We start from the raw sequence: 20,047 nt of genomic DNA, 5'->3' as shown, positions 1-20,047 counted from the left end.
CACAGTCACTCTTTCTTTTCTTCCATATTTTTTTATAATCCATCCATCTATCTATAGGCAGCCCAAAATATCCAATCACATCAAAGAAGCTGTCAAAGAATTGTGGGATTGTTCCAATGTGTTTATGCACTATAAAGGTAAGAATGTATTCTGAAATCTTGATACTTTTCTCCCTCTTTCAGACAATAAACTGCACGCTTCCATGTAACAGCTAACCTACACATGTACAGTTGTGTAAACATCCATTTGCCTGTGAGTGTTTCTGCTGAGTCAGACACTGGGTGAGAGCAGAGCTGCTGTCTGCCGAGGGTAAATTACAGTTTGATGTACAGCTCTTGAGTAGCCATAATCAGCCCTGTAAATGCACATCTAGAACTCACTGAATAACATTACCATGTTCTGTGTGTTTGTGTCTGTGTGCGTGCGTGCGTGCGTTGTGTGTGTGTGTGTGTGTGTGTGTGTGTGTGTGCACGCCATGGCATGTGGCAGGGGCATGCACGTGGAGATGCCGTGTGCTAAAAGCAGTGTGCCGAGCTGAGCTGAGCCGAGCGGGTCCGAGCCGAGGTTGACCAGAGGTGTGACTGTGCTGTGAGGAGTGCTAGGATGCCGGGAGAGAGGGAGGCTGTGAGGACGAGGAGGAGGAGGAGGAAGAGGAGGAGGAGGAGGGGTTGGAGGGAAAGGCGTAGTCAGTTGGCGAGGGACTCCACTTACCAGATATCTGGGGCTGGATGCCGGGCTGGTCGGAGCTGAGCAGCTGGGCCTGGATGGTCTCCACCACACGCTTGAAACGTCGGCTGGGACCTGATGATAGAACAATAAAGCTTCATTAGGTTTCATTAGAATGCTGTACAGACACTTCCAAGGTGCTGAAGCTGTCTACAAGTATAGAATATGTAAAAATGCTGGCTTCCCCCAAGTGTGTGAGAGAGGGAGCGATGAGTTGGAATTTAATGAAGAATGAGTTTTCTGTTCTCTAAACTGGCTGCATCACTGATGTCAGTTAAGACTTGTTTAACTCCTGTTTGTTGACATGATGCATGTGAAGTGTTTGGCTGGATATTGATGACTTAACACACAGTTGAAAGCAGAGAGGAAGTGAGTGCTGCTCTGATTATTAGTGGTTATACAGTTCTTTTTCTTTCTTGTCTTAACCTTTTTTGTTTGGTGGCCAACAAGGACAAACATGCTACTACAGCCCAGTTAGTATGAAATGTGCTACACCTTCAGTAACAATGGCATTAATAACTACATATGAATTTCTAAAACAAATACAACAGAAATGTGCTGCAGAAAGCAAAAATAATTATAATAATACTTAATAGCAAACATGCTGCAAACACAGATATAATAAAGTCAAAAACATACAACCCCCACAGGCTGTCAACACACCGACCTCTGACCAATCAGATCATTGAAGAAAAAAGTATCCATGAACAAAAGTCCAGAGTGACATGTAGAAAAGAGGAGCCTACAAGCTGTTAACGTCAGTAGAATCATTTCATTGCTCCAGGGCTCTATTTCCACTGGTTTTAAAACAGAGCTTCTAACAAATGGAGAGATTGTTTACAAAACTAAACACATGATTTTAGCAATATTTAAAATCACTGAGTTTATTTTAGTCCGCAGTGACAGTGCTGCTACTTTTTACACTCTGATTTATCACTGCAACTCAAAATAACATGAGACACCTGAGTGATGAGAACTAGGATAACACAGATAATATGTTATTAATAAAATAATCCACACACTGTTAATTTGCTCCCGTTATTATAAATGTAACATTGCGGTTGGATCAACCTCATTGGTCATTAACTACTTTCCACCCTTTACTTCAGCAGCAGAAACAGTCTGGTGTTACTTCAAAGTGTTCTATGTGACATGTTAAGAGTAGTATAATCATCATCCAAATAAAAAGCAAAAATACTCTATACTAATGTCACATAGGCCCATAGATCCTGCATATAATTTAAGTCTGGGATGACGGAGAATTTTTGGATAGTGTTTCCACATTTTCCGTTTTAGGATGACAGATTGTTGTTTACATCCTACGCCACTGACATTTTACTGTCTTGTAGTCGCAGACATTTTTGCTATCGTGTCATCATATGTGATATGAAGCAGCCAACTTCATTCATGGTCCTGATGATGACGCTCGTAATTAACAACACCGTCTCTTTTACATGAACACGCTCATGGCTGGATAGGAAAACCCAGAGTTGACTGAACTTGTTGATAACCAACTTTGTAGTACCGGTTATCTAGACAGCCAATGTTAGGGTTAGTCAAACCAGATAATGAAAAGATATCCTGGGTAAGTTGAACTGGCTTCGTAGTACAGGCCTCTGGTCTCATGTCCACGTGTCTGTAGCCTGCATCTCTTCCTCGCACCTTAGCTCCACCCTCATAAGACAGACAAAGTATTATAGAAGAGCAACAGATTTACATAACTCCCCCTAGAATCGTGGAGAACCTGTGTTGTGTTGACTGGATATGCAGCATTGTTCTGTTGTATTTGTTTTTTGGGATTTGTGTCTTTTTGACTTTGCATTATTCTTATATTTACAGCGTGCTTACCGTTAATGTATTTTTTTGGCTTTCTGCAGCAGATTTTCTTTTTAATTGCAGCACAATTCAGTTGCCTTGGTTTTGGATTTTCATATGTGTTTTTGGATTGGTGTTGGATTATAAACTGCAGCGTGTTCCTTCTAATGGAAATGTTTTTGGCCACTGTACTTCTGCCCCAGACTATGGCATAAGAAAGATCTCATGTCAGTTATTATACTGATTTGTTTCAGTTTATTGCTGATAATAAAGTGATTAATTTTAGAGAGAAGAAGAAATGCATGTAATATTTTGATCTGTTATTGTTGTATTAATTATTATATATTTAACTTTAATGACTGGTAGCTAGTGTGTCTTTGTGCTTGTGTGTGAGTGAACACCCATACTGTTCCTAATGTTTTAATCTAATCAGTGAAGTGTGCACAGATCTCTTGGGATGGTGCACTATGAATAAACATAAGTGCATACTACTGTTGTTTCTACTTTTAAATGAGTATTTAAGTGTGGAGCAGTTGATTGCTTCATGTTGAAATATAACTACAGCATTTAAATACTGTTGGAACCTCAGTAATACATAGGGCAGTAATCAACAGTTATTTACATTCCTATTTTCTCCTTTTTTATCAATTAAATGATTAGTCAGTACATTTTCAGAAATAAAAGAAACAGTTACAAGACAAAAGCACTTTTAAGTTGATTTATATTTTTCCCAAACCCCAAAAAGATATTTAATATACAATCGAATAAAACTGTGAAAAGCAGAAAAACCTCACATTGAAAAAGCTGGAAACAGGAAATGTGTGGCTTTTCTCCTTATCAAAAACACAAATTGATTTTCAAAATTATTGTCAATCTTCTGTCCATCAACTATAAGATGAATTGACCAATCCCACTAACTTGCCCATTTTGGACCCGCAGATCAACAGATCAATACCTACTGGTCAGTGTAGGACTGTTAGTGCAGGGTATTTACCTGAGAGCAGGGTGAAGGTGACAGAGTAGATGCCGTTGTCCTTGGTGGCGCTGGTGCTCTCAGTGTAGGTGATGTCCACCTGAAACTTCACTGGCTTCTGGAAAACTGTAGGACCAGCTGTAGACTTGTACTCTGCCCGGAAACTGGTCTGAGAGATGACGCTGTGGCTCAAACTGGGGATCTGAGGGAGGGGGGTGTTCCCCAGTAAGCAGACTCTGAGTCAGCAGCAACAACACAAGCAAACAACTTCTGCATGAGTTAAGATGGCAGCATGGATGTAAGAGAAAGAGACAGGAGCAGAAGGAGACAGTGTTATGTTGAAAGCATCACAGTGTTTTGAAGCCTCTGTGTCAGAGCTGAGGCTGACAAGGACATGCAAACAGACAGCAGTCTACTGCACATGATGCTGCTGTCCCCGCGATACAATAGGGAAATACTGCACAGTGACTTAAAGTCATACTCACATTACAAAACCTAAACACTTTTACACTGAAAAATTGTCCATCCATCCATACATCTTCTAACTGCTTCATCCTCTTGAGGGTCGCGGGGGGGCTGGAGCCTATCCCAGCTGACATTGGGCGAGAGGCAGGGTACACCCAGGTCGCCAGACTATCGCAGGGCTGACACATAGAGACAGACAACCATTCACGCTTACATTCACACCTATGGACAATTTAGAGTTATCAATTAACCTAGTCCCCAATCTGCATGTCTTTGGACTGTGGGAGGAAGCCGGAGTGCCCGGAGAGAACCCACGCTGACAAGGGGAGAACATGCAAACTCCACACAGAAGGACTCCCACACCAGGGATCAAATCGGGAACCCTCTTGCTGTGAGGCGACAGTGCTAACCACCACACCACCGTGCCGCCCCTGAAAAACTGTGTAATATTTATTTTTAAAAGCCTTGTTTATATTCTTTTATAACTGGAAGAAAGGTGTACCACTCTTTTTCGAGTCGACAACCCTTCAAGACCCTGATACGTATTCTCTTAAGCTTGTGTTCACCACAGACCTTATTTCAGGCATCTGACTAAAAACCCATTCAACAAACCCACCTGGAACCTGGAGTACTAAAATGCTAACTCATTTCCAGCACCACTCTATGGTATTAGCCTATCACAATAACATATGCCATTTATATGATGGCTGTAAAAAAGCATGGACGCTAATGATTCGTTCACTCGATCAAAGAAGTCATTAAGATAAAAAAAAAAAAAACATAACACTGCTTTATTACCAAAACACTCTCTGTGCTCTGCAGGCTAACGTAAGCAACCCAGGCTCCTACCCTGCCAGTCTACACTATAGACTGTGTGTGAAAATGGATGACATGAAAGCTCCTCATAAGTGAAGTCAAAACATCTTGATTGCCCCCTGGTGGCTAACTGCAGTACAGGTCATAAAGTGAATGGGACATGAGCCGAATTAAAAACTCAAAGTACACGTCATATAAATTATTCTCAAACATGGCTTCTGTCATTTACGGAAGTTTTCATCATAATTTGAAAAAAAACAAAAAACAAAACCCTAAAAATTTGATGTTTATTAATCAGATTTTACAAAGTCAAACAAAAAATAAAAACATGCATCCAAAAGACTTCTAAATGTAGAACAATAAGAAAACATTTCTTAACACTACATAAGTTACTTGAACCATTGTACAACATTACGCTTTTGAGAAATGCTCATTTTATGAGCAGATTACAAAGGCATTTAGAAGATAGAAGACAGAAGACAGCTTTCTGCTGCAAAAAGAATTAATTATCTAGTTATTATGGCTCTTATTTTAGATTGATTTAAATATGATCATGCAAACAATGATTTCCTGCAGCCCTCTGCGGAGGACAGATTTTAAAGGGTTAATGAATAAAACATACTGGTGGGGTTCTTTTGTTGCTCGTGCAGCCATCTTGCTAATGATTTGTCATAACACAGTTTAAAGTTTAAAGTGTTCCTCTGAGTCCCCTCTTACTGGCCATATAGCCCTGACACTTTGTTCTGTCCCTCTATCCAAACAAGAATCAAGACACCCTATTCCTAGAGGTGACCAAAAAAAAAGGTAGAGAAAGGTAGGGCTAAATGACAGGGGTACGGGGTATACTGGGACTCAGCCTCAGAATAATGGGTCTTTAAAGGAGCATTCTGTTGTGTCTCCAGCCCTCAAGCCTCTGAGTGGACAGACTGCTGTTTGATAGACAGCTGTGCCATCAGGGGCAGTGAGACACAATGGGAACAAACTTGTGCTGGTAACTGGACAGACAGTGTTTTGTTAGCAGTGGTGTTGAAGAATAAGGATCACAGCATTTGGCAGCTAAACATATTCATTTTGGCATTTGCAAGTTTAAAAGCTACTTTGACTATTTAGAGTTTTTGAATTTAGTTACTTTGGTTAGCATCTTTCCAATCAGATTGTTGGTAGGCGGGACAGCTGCTTTGCAAATTCATGTGAGTCAACGCTTGAAAATAGGAAGTTAGAAAGCAAATGTTGTTTGCAGCATTCAAGTGTCACCATCACACAGATGACAAAACAGATTTCATTAGATAAATGCTACATGCAAAAAAGTTTTCCCTCTGTGTGGATAAAATGAACAATACACTCAGTAGAATATTCACCATTCTCGGAACCCATCGGCCGTATTTGGCATCTGACTTCCAGCAGACGGCGATACAGCCTCTGCGGGCAGACCCCCGATTTTTTGGCATTCCGGTTTGAGGAGGCGAATTTCCGTTTCTGACTTCCGTTTATATATAAGTAAATATGGTGAACCACTGCCATGGATTCAAAGTTTGCAGTGACGCCAATTATGTTCCGCCTCGTTAGTTCACCGCACGGAGCATTTAACCTGGCAACAACTGCTGCCGGCTCAAACGTGATTGATCAATATCATGTGGACTACAAACACCCTAGCACTGGAAACCAGGGCTCTTCTGCTCTTCTTCTGGAGGCAAGATCTCCAGGGTTTGCCTACAGACTCTACATTCACTGAATGTAGAGTCTGTATATAGAGACTATATATTCACAAACACAGGATGCCATTGGACTAATAAATAAAAATGTAATAAAAATTACACCGAGCACCTTCTCTCTCTCTCTCTCTCTCTCTCTCTCTCTCTCTCCCTTTTGCTAACACTCATGTCCTGTTACTACATCTTGCTAACTCGGCCACACTGCATGTGAGTAACTCGGCTTTTTCTCCGGAGCCTTTGTGCTCCACTGTCTCGCAGGTTAACTTATATTGCAGCGGTGCCTGGATGGTGTGACGTGTGTGGTTGTGCTGCTGGGGTCCTGCCTGATGCCTCCTGCTGCTGCTGTTATCATTAGTCATACTTCTACTATTATTATACACATATTATTATTGTTACATACATATACTATCATATATTAATATACACCAACAACACATTGTACCACAATAGCTGTAATTACTATAATACTATTAATTAAATTAATGTTGTTGTAAGCTGCTGTCACTGTCGTCTGTCCTGCATCTCTCTCTCTCTCTCTCTCTCTCTCTCTCTCTCTCTCTCTCTCTGTCTCTATCTCTCTTCATGTCTCATTTTGTCATGTCAACACTGTTAATTTATTATGCTGATCTGTTCTGTACGACATCTATTGCACGTCTGTCCGTCCTGGAAGAGGGATCCCTTCTCAGTTGCTCTTCCTGAGGTTTCTACCATTTCTTCCCCCCCTTAAAGGTTGTTTTGGGGAGTTTTTCCTTATCCGCTGTGAGGGTCCTAAGGACAGAGGGATGTCATATGCTGTAAAGCCCTGTGAGGCAAATTGTGATTTGTGATATTGGGCTTTATAAATAAAATTGATTGAGTGATTAATTGAAATGTAGATTTCTGCCTTTTTTTCCCCCTCAAAAGCATTTAACTGTAAAACCTATTAAGAACTGTTGTCTATGACAGCTAGAGTGTAACATCTACAGAAGATGTTACAAAACCTCCTCCTTCTTCTGTCATCTCCTGACACCAGAGAATAACTTTGGTTACCTGAACCTGAAGACGCTCCATCGGATCTTCAGCCTGCTGTGTTGCAGCATTTCCACTTTTGTTTGACTAATTAAGAAAACTGATGAAACAAAGTAACCCTAACAGCCTCCACTGTTGTAGGGCCTAATGTTACAGTTTACACACACATATTTTCATACACAATATATATTATATGGTAGAGTGTACTGCACTAGTACGGGACTTTACTGTTTATTTACACTGATAAATAGTTTTTTCCCCTAAATATTGTGACAGTAAAGCCAGTAAAGTATGGACAAGTGAGGAAAAAAGGGTAAAACAGGAAATATGACAGCATTTATCAGTCAGTAACAGAGGACAAGAACAGATAATGGATGGATGGATGTTGGAATTTAAGGTTAAAAAGGAACAAGGAAGAGGAGACTTACAGAGAGGAAGGCATGGACGATGTCTGCCTTTATGGAGCTGAGGGGTTTGTCTCTGATCACAATGAAGATCTGCTCCTCCTTTTCTAGGTTGATGAAGTTACCGAACCATGATTTCTTAGCCAGTCTGCAAAGGGAGACAGACTGAGATCACAACATGATTCAGAACAGACTAAATCAGCTGGAAGTGTTAACAACAACAATGTACAAAACTGACAGTGTGATCGAAAAAGCTGACACTTTCCCATAAAGTGGAAGAGTTGCAGAAGTTAGTGTTGGTTTTTTTTCTTCTTGCCAAAGACAAGATCCTGTTACTGTGAGACAAAATAGAATGTTCATAGCAGCTTTTCAATAAATTAAGCCCAAATATCAGGAGGGATGATGCTGCATAACTGGCTCAACACTTGTCAAGGTGTACCCCAGGGTACTGTTTTAGGTCTGCTGTTATTTTTAGTTTATATTAATAGTCTTGGTCAAAATGTGGCTAGTGCCAATTATCATGTTTATGCTGATGACACAGTGATATATTGTGCCAGCTCATTCATCATGGAGGCTGTGGCCAAACTGCAAGCTGTCTTTAATATTATCAAGTCTCAGCTTTCACAACTACAGCTGGTTCTAAATAGGGATGCACCGAATATTCGGTAACTGAATATATTTGGCCGAATATTGCAAAAAAACACACATTCAGTATTCGGTGGAATAAGTTAAAAGCAAGGCCGAATAATAGCGGCGTGTTTTGATAACGCAATCAAACAGCGTGCCGTTACGGGCGGAGTGAAACGTTGGCAGTGTGGCGATCCGTCCGTCACCGCACTCGCATTTGCGACTACAAACAGTTTTGAGCGAGCAAAATAGGCTTAAATCATTCAGCACGCTGTGCAAGCAGCCTACAGATTTCAACCAGCAGCAGAAATGAAAGGCGAATCCCACCAGTTGTGGGTTGAACGGGGATCACAGACACAGACAGGAATGTATTCGTGTCAAATACGGCGGCCATCGGCTTACCAGCGACAGAGAAGTCAGCTCCAATAATGTCCTCCTCTTGGCGTCATGACTGCCCAGAAGTACCTGAACAGCTGAGCCAACCGAACACAGGTATGTGACGTGTCAGAGGAGAAACGAGCCGTTCACATTTCTCTCTTTGTGGCAGGTAACGGTCCACAAACCTCACCGCACTTTAGGGACTGTTCTTTACTTATGAAGGGACTGTTCTTTACTTGTCAGGGGAGGAGGGTGGCTGTTTGATTCTTACTTTATTTATTTATTTTATTTTGATCCCCCCTATGTTAATCACTTATTGATGCTGTTTTTGAAGTATGAATAAGTCAATAAGTAATTTATTCCATTGAAATATCATTGATGTATTATAGAAAAGTGATTTATCTTTTTATAAATGACAAAAGGCACATCTGCCTCATTTTCGCTGTGGTATCGTGATACTACTCAGAACCCTGATATTTTCATTGGTATCGTACAGCGGGTCCCAATTTTGGTACCGTGACAACACTAATCTGGAGGGGGTTCATCTGCAAAAACTAATGAAAAACTAAACAACAATATTCGGTACTCAGTATTTGGTATTCGGCCAAGTGCTTAATATTATTCGGCTTCGGCCACAAATTTTCATTTCAGTGCATCCCTAGTTCTAAATGCTGATAAAACTAAGATAATGCTTTTTTTCAAATGCTAGGAAGAAGAAGACTCCTGATGATTACTGTTCAGGGAAAGACGTTAAAGTTTGTCACTTGTAATGAATATCTCTGTATCTGGCTTGATGACTCTCTTTCTTGTAAACCTCAAGTTGATAATCTTCTTAAAAAGCTCATGCTGAGGTTAGGCTTTTATTTCAGAAACAAGTCTTGGTTCTCCTTTGAGGCCAGAAAAAGACTGGTTGCTGCTATGTTTTTACCAGTTCTGGATTATGATGATCTGAATGCAACTGCACATTGCTTGCACATGTTTTATACTGCATATCCCAATGCACTGAGATTTGTTGCTAATTGTAAAGCCCTCACTCATGACTGTGCACTTTATTCCAGGGCAGGTTGTACATCTCTGACTTTTCGTAGGCTCACTCACTGGTATTTTGTATTATATAGCCATTATGGGTAAACGTCCTTCATACATTTGTACTTTGATTGCTCAGAGATCTGGCTGTAGCTACAGTGTGAAATCTCAAGATTCGGGTTTTGTTGTCTGTTCCTAGTGCATGGAGTGAACTGGGAAAAAAAACTTGTAGGCTAGGCTAATTTAAGCTCGCTGAACATGGAAGCTGCTGGTCTACAGCAGTTATTTTGTTTGTGTTATTGTGTGACTTTGGTAAATCTGAACTAAACCTTTGAAATCCCAAAACTACCAAATAATACAAACTACCCGTTCAAGGCAGTGATAGATCAGCAGCTCCTGTGTTGTTGTTAAATCACTGTTTCTCTCAATGGAGTTTGGCTTTGATGACAGCAATGTAACAGCTAAAGCCGTAAAAAATATTGTCATATAGCATACATTTAAAATTATGTTGATTTTTTTAGGTTGGACTTTTTTTTAGGCTAAAATAAATTTTGTTGCTGACCCGCCACAGTAGTACATTGTTAAGCCTCCATGTTGGATTCCAGCCTGCTTCTCAAAACTGGAAGCGTGCTCTACTGTATGTAATATACTGTCTATGGATAAGTACCCCATACAAACCCACTTCAAAAAATGTGAACTTCTTTCAACCAAACTGAAAACACATGTTGTGTAAGATTAACTCCAACCGTCTTAATCCTGGAGCATTTTAAATAAGCCTTAGGTAAAACCACTATTTCTAAAATTAAACTTTGTACCACATGCTGTACCTGCAGGACCTTGGGATTGGTTCTAGGGATTTATGCAAACTGTGGCTAATCTATAGCAGCAGTAACAGTAAACAAGGTCCTACCTAAATGTGCACAACTCAGAAAACATTTTTGATATCAGAAAAGAAAAATGAGAGGAAAACAAACAAAAAAGCTTTTGATTTTGTGCCACAGTCTGCTGAAATTATTATAAATGAACTACAGTACATAAATAGTCAGCTGTCTTTGTGCTGCAAATAATGTTTTCACTTATATTTGTATTATTGATTTTTTAAACCATTTTTTCCCATTATTTCCAATTTAAAAATGAACACACAGCAATTCCCAGAGCTATTTTGTATTCTCCATACAGTATCAATGAGCTCAGTGAGCAACATCACCATTATCAATCTAAAATTCCTCAGCTGTTGACAGGAGCCTCATCCTGTTGACACGCTAACCTAACAATCAAAACACACCTGAAGAGCTACAACTATTTAGCTTGCTAGCATGCCACAGTAATGCATTATATAACCTTAAATCTATTTTCTTAATATGTGTGTATGGGTTATACATAAAATAAATATTTTAAGTATAAGAAATGTCTGATAAACACACAAAACTATAATTCATTCACAATTTACAAAAACAACATTTTATAGTCTGGCTCTGGAAAGATGTGCTGCTATGTTACTCACTCTGGAGAAGAGTCTGGGGTTAGACTGGACATGTCTTCTTGGGTGGGAACTGTGGAAACAGAGGTCAAAGGTCCCAGAGTTAGGTTGGTGGGATGTGATTGCTTACCTCCATTCAGTGAGCCCTCTCTGATCAACACTTGACTTCCTGTTGTCTTCATGTGTGAAATGTAGAAACTGTATTCATAAAGACACTTCTGTTTGTCTGATTTTTCCACTAAGGGATATTTTATATATTTTTATTTTAAATATGTATCGATAAATATGTAATCTATCTGTGTAAATGAGATTATCTGGTCTTCTCATGGCTGTTCAGTATGTCTGGGGGGGTTTTCATGGCACTATCAAAGCAGCTGTACCTAAACTATGGCAGAGAAATAGTAAATGTTCCACTGGCTGTAATGAGATAGTTATCTTGTATATGACATGGCCAGAGGCTGCTGCTTCTCATGGTAAGGCTGGCAGCAGGTCAGCTGTTAAATACAGCCATTAGGAGCAAAGAGATGATTTGGACTTATTCCTCCAAGCTATGAGAATGCAGGTTGGTGCATTAAAACTCTCTCTGCTGAATCCATTACCATATAGATGACAAAGAGATAATATCATAAAGATCTGGATAATCATATAATCGGAAAATGGCCCACCCACTCTCCCCCCACCTTGCATTTTCCTGCGGTGGAAGCGCGGCGAGCCCAGGAAGCTGTTCTTGATAGAGTTGAGGCGTGTCCTCCAGGGCATGCCCCCAATGGAGGGGCTGGGTGGCGGCGTTGGGCTGGGCGTGCCAGCCGGGCTGTCCTTAGGCGTGTGCACCGGGGTGCCTTTGGGGGTGGGGAGAGGGCTCCCTCTGGGGGAGGGATGGGGGGTCACCTGCGTGATGGGGACAGATTTGCCGTTGTGGTCAGGGTGGAGGTGGTGGCGGCGGCGGGGCGACATAGGAGGCACAGGGGAGAGGGGGATTGAGAGCTTGGGGGGGACAGTGAGGGGAGGGTGGCGTCTCACCCGGGGGCTGTTGGGGATGCAGGGTGCCAGAGGCTGGCAGGGCGTGGAGGGCTCAGATTTGGGGGTGGTGGGGGTCTGGGCTGTGTTAGGGAGAGGATTGGACCTGGTGGTCTGCAGGGGCTTCTCGGACACTTTGGGCTTGGCGGGGAGGGTCTGCGTGCGGGGGTGCATGAGGGGAGACCCCATCTTTGGCTGGAAGGAGTTGGGTGTGCGTGGCCCCACCCCATTAAGGCGGACCTCAGGGGAGTGGGTGGGGCTGCAGTTGGGGGACTGACACAGGTCTGGGGACTGGGGCGGGATGAAAAACCGCCGGTTGGGCTGCGATTGGTCATGCACCGTTTGACATGACAGAAGAGTCAGCCAATGAGAAAGCGAGGCCACAGCCAGAGGAACACCACAGCCCAATAAAGGTTCATTCCCACAAAAAAAACACACCAGGAAATAAAAAAAGGAGCGTGGCAGATGGGTTGAGAGGTGGAGCAGGCAGGAAGTGGTGAGAGTGCAAGAAAGAAAGAAAAACAGAACATGCGATTAGCATAGTGATTAGCCAATCAGGAGGCAGCAGTGAAGCATTCATGTCACATTAACAGTAGGGATGCACCGAGATCAAACCTGGTGGAAATCAATTTGGATGCAGACTGGTTCTGCTTTACAGGTTCAGACTCACGTGCCCAAAATGTTTGTTTTTTTTTTACCTATAAAACCACTACTTTAAAAAAAAACAAAACATTAAAGTAATGTAATGATGACCAATAATATTCTCCACTCCCACCATGGAGGTTGTGTTTACTGTGTATGTTTGTCCTCCTGCCTGACAGCAAAATCTGGTGTAAAGTTTATTAATTTTTTTCTGTACAATGCAAGGGAGTGACTTACTTTTCATGAACTGTTGGACATACTTAAATAACACAAAAACAAATTGGCACATGTTCTGTATCACTATGTGAATATTGATCACTACAGATGCAAATAATAAATTGTCTATGTATATATATATACGTATTCATTGAGCATAATGAAGTCAGCGACTTACACAGTGACATTTATCTTAAGTTTGATAACATTAGTCAAGAATAGAGTACACTGAATAGTAATTTCAAAAAGTCTAAAGTTAAAGTTGCTTTGAAGTTCATTCTTACAAATGAAATTATGTCACTGACATTTGACAGATGCATTTTTATTCTCTCTGACAGGCAAAACTAAAAATAACTAATCAAATCAGCTACACATTCATTACATTTCCCTTAAAATCAGTATCGGAGTTGACAGAACATATTTATGATTACTGTCTGATACATCGGTGCATCCCTGATTACCAGCAAGTGAACAAGCTCAAAAGCTAACGGATTTAGCTTCACCCTCCACCTGGGAAAACGGCCAGAGTGCATGCACAGTGCTGATGCACAATGCTGTGGAATGAATGAGCAGATCACTGATAGACAGGTCAGAACAGTGTGAACCCACAGCTGAACAGACTGCAGCAGCAGAGCAGTGAAACAGACGCTGGGGAGCCTGAGGTGTCGGTCTCTTCTTATAACAGCGTGTGCCAAGTCTGCTTCACATGAAGTGAAACTCTTATGTCATTTTAATGGACAGGGAATGTGAGTGTGTGTGTGTGTGTGTGTGTGTGTGTGTGTGTGTGTGTGTGTAAGAGTGTTAAAACCTGAATCACAAACTTTCATTCTTCTTTACCACAATGGGCCTCATGCAATAACCACTTGTACAAAAACCTACCAGCTGGTAGCATTCATTTATTGACTCATATTTAGAATTTTCTCTTTGGTAATAACTAAATTCAGAAGTAGCCCAGACCTCTGATAAAGTCATGGACAGATAGTTTTTCTATACAAACCAGACCAAACTCATTATACAAACAGAATATGTCATCCACAGTCAGGTTTTGCCAATCCAGGGACACAACCTGCTCTTTGAGGGACTCGAGTGGCTAGGTAGTTAAAGTGTGCTCCCCCAAAATAAAATATTATTTTAAATATGTTACCAAAATCAACAAAAAAAAAAAAAAAAATACAAATACAACCAATACTATTGTTGGGCCAATATTTCGGGCTGATCTAGTGTGGCCATTAGACATCTGAGCCAAGAATTTCTCTTCTGCGCCCCCCTCATTTCAGCCAATCCCTACAAACAGATGTCTGCATATGCATGCAATAATAATAATATAAAGTAGGGGTGGAACAATCCATTGATGTGGATCAGTGGATCTGATTCAATGATCAATTCAATGATCAAGGAGCCAGTATCATCGATGCAAAATGAAATCATTGATCTATATTGTCATCTTTAGGATACGTTTTATTTTGAAAGTCTTTGTCACGGTCACACAGCATCAGGCAGACAGCAAGCAGCCAAGAAATAGATGATGAAGATGACATTATGTTCTCAAGAATAAATTACCAGTGTGAAAATATTTTCAATTTCGGAGAAAATACTGGTTAACAAACAGAGCACATGTCGTATGTAAACAATACTGTAATGAGATAAAACATGACAGACCTGCCTGGACAGGCATCACACACCACTCACTTCTCACTACAACATTAGCTGCTGTGTTTCAATAATGTTTGCTGAAAAAACCTGCTTGCAGGCTGAAATCCAACCATGCTATTCTGTCAAGAGATGCATTCTCAGGAACGTGATATCTCAAGAACACCTTGAGGTAACTTCACCAAATTTGGCACAGATTTCCACTTGGACTCAACAATGAACTGATAAGAATTTGGTGGTCTAAGTCAAGGCCACTTTGTCCTTGCATCTGGCTCATTCTTGTGGATGCTATATTTCAAGAAGACCTTGAGAGAATTCCCTCAAATTTGGCATAAACATCCACTTCAACTCAAGTACAAACTGATTAGAATTTGGTGGTCCAAGGTCAAGGTTGCTGTGACCTGTAATTCTAGTTCTGTCATATTTCCTCATTTTCTTCTGTTGTATTATCTTGGTACTCTAAAGCACTTTGCATCAACTGTGTTGTGTGTTAAGTGCAATATAAAAAAAACGTTTAGTATCCCTTTGATTGTAATGTGCCATGTCTTCTGTCACACGGTGTGACTCTGCGATGACACAATGTTAAAAGCTGGGTCTCCTAATGAAAATACTGAAACTGCTAAATGTGTTATGCTTTAGTCTGCTGATTTCCAACGGCAGGACTTTGAGGTCTGCGGCGTGAAATTATTCTTTTTACTTCTAAGTAACATTTCTGTAAATAAAATCTGACCCCCAGCGAATCAAAACTGGAGGCCTTGTATTGCAATTTGAGGGCAATGATTATGTTTATCACCTCACAAATGCCCATGTCCTCAATAACACATGAACAGGTGGCATTCATCAAGATGAAATGAGTGATTTATTACAGTGAAGTGTGCAGTTAAGAGAATCTGCAACACACTTGACAGAGGAAGTTTATAAAAATGTTCTTGCATGAGGCCCGACAACTTTTACTCATTACTTTTACAAAGTCGACATAATTAAACAAATGAACAGATAAGAAGAATACAACCTGCCTTGTGGGATAAAACAATGACATTCATTAAAAGTTTAGGTTTCAGCGTGCAAGAGAGTTCCTGTTTGATGATGGACAGCCTCTGTCCTTGTTAGCTTAGGAAATGCACAGCTATACTGAAACAGATAAGCTGCACATAGAAACTGCAGCGGCTGCAGGTTGATTTGCACTGTTAACCTTTCTGCTTTGTCACTGCAGCTGCAGTTTTCAGACTTTTTTCTCTGAGAGTGATGGATCCATTCTTCAACTAATCTGCACTGCACAAAAATCTGTTCTTTATGGACATTCAATCACCAGATCTCATCTGGAGTTTGGTGTTTGGCCTCCAAAGGATCTGATCCCACTTCATCTAAAGCTGTTTGACGTACAGTACAGCCTGACTTAAAGACATTCACAGCGAGGGCAAATGACGAGCTTGATGAGAGGATGAACAGCAGCCAATGGGTCACCTCCTGCTTCTCTCAGCAGTGTGAGAATCTGTGTCTTCATAGTGTACAATAATGTGGTGTAGAATGGCTTTGAGTCTAACATAGCAAGTCATGATAATGAAGCATGTCACTGTGGAAACCTATTATGTCATCATACAGAAATCAAAAAGGAAATTTGATAATTTTACATAATCACATATTAGTTGGTGGGCAGTGTCACTAGTTGCATAACATAGATTATAGACAAGCCAGAGCCTATACTCAGCCTTTTCCACAGACATGATACACTTAATAATTAATGATGCGAGTGGGAGGGACACAATTTAAGTCTTAACCTGTAGTTTACTCTCATTTGAACAGAGTCCAGACTTCAGAACTGTAACTACTTTATTAGACTTGTCTGTTTCAACATTGCAATTATCTTACATGTTATTAAATACAGTCAGCTGCCTCTTTGTTCTATCTGCTGCCATCAATAAAAATGTATAACACAATACAGCAGAATTCTCTCTCAAACATTCTCAACTAAACTGAACATTATAATCTTCATGGAGGATTTATTGCAGGGTTGTTGTATTATACTGCATGAGTTTTAGCTCAGTAAATAATGACAACTGAGTAGGTGTTGGGTTATGTTTTACCTCAAGTTCAACTTGGAAGTGGCAACAAAGGTAAAGGATAAAAATCAGGTTTGGTGAAACTATGGCCTTCAGGGACTGCCTAAAAACTTTCAATCCGGGACAGGGCCGTATGTCCTGCATCACAGATACCCTTTTTCCATTACCACTTCTGGCCAAGCCGAGTCAAATCATGCCACGCTGTTTTGTCTTCCCATTACCAATTTAGACGCGCCGAACCATGGTGAGCCACGCCAGAGATGGATCATCTCTGGAGTAGGGCCAAAAGGACACCTGACTGTCTCCAAGCGGATCACAGTGACAGCCTGGCATCTGCAGTCAACCCCCAACTACCCCCCTTTCCCTGACCTGAAACAAGCGTGTGTGTTGCGAGACAACTCACCTCTGTCTGTGCAGGAGACCAGTGAGAAAGGCGTTTTTCAAAGTCTCAAAGTGTGTTTAGCTGTCAGTATTTTTGTAGCTTCTAACTGACTCTCTGTGGTTTGGAGTTAGTTTGTTTCCTGCATCGTCATTTGTATATATATCTGCTTTATTTCACTGTTTCATGTTTGCTTTCAGTCGTATAGAAGTCTGGTTAAGTTACTGTTGATGAAAAAAAATTACATTTCTTTATTTTGTTGCTTCACAATAAAAGCTTTTACATAACAAAATAACGGGCGACATTTATTGTGAAGAATCTACAGGAAATTAAATGCATTTATTGCAGGATTAGCCGAACTTTGCTTTTCTTCAATTAAAATAAGGGTGTGTTTAGAAATACTCACTCTGAGTGTTGGAGTGCACTCTGGCACAAACTGGACCATTCTTAAACTCAGAGTGTGTTGGAATTGATTATGCAGAGCACAGCACTCTTGGAGTGGCAGAGCGCATTCTGGGTAATCTATCTGGGGAGATGGAGTAGCAGAGTGCCAATCAGAGTGAATGTGTGATTAACTTAAACGTTCTTTAATTCATGTCATGTAATTCATGTTGTTTCTTCGAACAACAGGGCTCATAGAGTGTCAGATTGGATTTACAAACACACCCACAGTCTACTAGTAATACCACAGGGAGGAAGACTAACAGCAGAAATAGCCACAGTGAGATGTTGATGAAGAGCTGCAGACAACAGGCTCTTACTGCGCCTCTGCAAACAGCTCACCTCCGACAGGTAAACTTCTTTGACCTGCCCTGCTGTGTGATGGGAAAACACCTGCGGCAAAATAATGAGGGACTTTGGCCATGGATCTGCCTGCTGCTTTTAAATGTCATCACTCAAGACAAGCTATCTTCAGTTACAGCACCTTCAACTGGGTAACCCTGTTGTCATGGAGATGCAAATGCCTGTCACTGGGCTGATGGGCCAAGCCAAACCAAGCCAAGTCAGCACGTGAGCGCAAAAAGGGTAAGAGTGTTGTGTTTCTGATGCGTGTTCTTGTCACCTTGCATTGATTTGTCTTGTCGCGTTTTGGATGAGCTAGCAAAACTATAACCTACGTTTTTTATTAACCTAAACTTAAACTTAACCCCAAAATTAAACCTACAGAACCTCCCTGCCTAACTTGTACCTGTAACTTCAAACAGAGATAATTTTTTTAAAAAATTATTTTGTGATCATCGATTTACAAAGATGTTTGCTCTTTGTACTGCTGGCACGGCTGCAACTGTTACTAATGTTAGACTTCCTGTCCCCTTCCATAAGACTGCTAAGAAATTCTCAGCTTGACCATCTTAACTTTATACTGGAAAATATGTACAACTAAACAGTGTTAAAATATATTGACATTTAGATGAACTGAATAATGTCCAACAACAATAATCAACTTAGATGGAGGGGTCTCTGTATTTATCATCAATGTAGTATCAGGCATCATGTCCAGTCCAAACAAGCTTACAAGGCAGACTATCAGTTTCCATGTTTATAGGTGTAAGACCAAATATACAAATCACAGAAACACATGAGCAGTGAATATTCTGTATGCCTTCATGCTTGTGTATTATTCAGTCTTCTTTGCTTCACTTTCCAAGCTTAAAAAATAGAATTAGCCCTTACTTTGCCACTCAGTCCAACTTCTTATTTTCATTAAACTGAAAGACGTCAGGATTTTTGTTCTGCATTCTGACAAAGGGGCACACCTTTATATAAACCTCATACAATGTGGAAGACTCAAGAACATGCACTTAGAGCACAGGCCGAGACCACAGCACACAGGCCACAGCATGCACTGCTCTGTCCTGCAAAACTGTCCATCCAGGTGAAATACAAGTTTTTAGGGAGTCCCATAGCCTACCATGCTTACCTTAGTTTTTCATTCAGCTTTTCAATGCAAGTAATAATTGCTATGAATATTTGAGATGTTTTTTCTTTCTCCTTTCCTGCCAAATATTCCAATTTTGATAGCATGGTTTAAATGGGGGTTTGTCTAGAACCTACAGTACATGTACAGTATGTACTGCTTATGGAAGAATAATACCAGATTCATCCTTTAAGTTCCTTGTTGTTCCTTTTATCTGTAGATTGATCTTTTTTTTGACTGTGTCTAGTTTAAGGTTGTAAATTACACCCTTTTTGTATGTATGTTGTTGTTGTTGTCGTTGTTGTTGTTGTTGTTGTTGTCGTCTCTGTTTTGCTATCTAGGTCTCTGTTTGTTCCTTTGTTGTTTGTTTTGTAAAGGTAACAGCAAATCTGTTCCACATTATTGTACATTTTATTATTCATTTTCCCACTTCTAAGTGTTTGGGACCCCCTCGAAAACGACATGATACATCTCAAGGGGTTTATCCTAAGAAATAAAAGATTTTAACATCCCCCACAAAACTAAAATGTGTGCTCAGTCCTATATTTCCTAAAACTACCATGACTTGCTATTAAACCCAGAGTTTTAGCTCTTTAAAAATCTCATTCTGGCTTGACTGTACATCAAACAGGCTCATAATGAAGTTCACAGTGGTGTGTATGAGCTGGTGATGAGAGGCTGAAGTGAATGCACATCTTCTGTGAGAGAAGAACAACAGTGAAGTGCATCATGGGA

At 40.6% G+C, this 20,047-nt stretch overlaps 1 protein-coding gene across 9 annotated transcripts in view; it reads right to left on the bottom strand.

Moving 5' to 3' along the window:
- LOC125901080 (serine/threonine-protein kinase BRSK2-like) overlaps positions 1 to 20,047 on the bottom strand; it is a 213,581-nt gene that overhangs the window by 13,944 nt on the left and 179,590 nt on the right. For 7 of the 9 annotated variants that reach the window (XM_049596481.1, XM_049596498.1, XM_049596506.1 and 4 more), the window contains 5 exons: positions 12,111 to 12,318; positions 11,455 to 11,503; positions 7,944 to 8,067; positions 3,536 to 3,716; positions 712 to 801 (listed from right to left, as the gene is read on the bottom strand). In XM_049596481.1, coding sequence (XP_049452438.1) covers positions 712 to 801; positions 3,536 to 3,716; positions 7,944 to 8,067; positions 11,455 to 11,503; positions 12,111 to 12,318 — 652 coding nt within the window. Of the gene's footprint in view, positions 1 to 711; positions 802 to 3,535; positions 3,717 to 7,943; positions 8,068 to 11,454; positions 11,504 to 12,110; positions 12,769 to 20,047 lie in introns of all 9 variants that reach the window. The other 2 variants (XM_049596462.1, XM_049596470.1) reach the window with 1 other exon arrangement.

This window comes from Epinephelus fuscoguttatus, linkage group LG2 (genome assembly GCF_011397635.1).
Source record: "Epinephelus fuscoguttatus linkage group LG2, E.fuscoguttatus.final_Chr_v1".
NCBI lineage: Eukaryota > Metazoa > Chordata > Actinopteri > Perciformes > Serranidae > Epinephelus > Epinephelus fuscoguttatus.
This window is presented reverse-complemented; position numbering and strand designations above follow the sequence as displayed.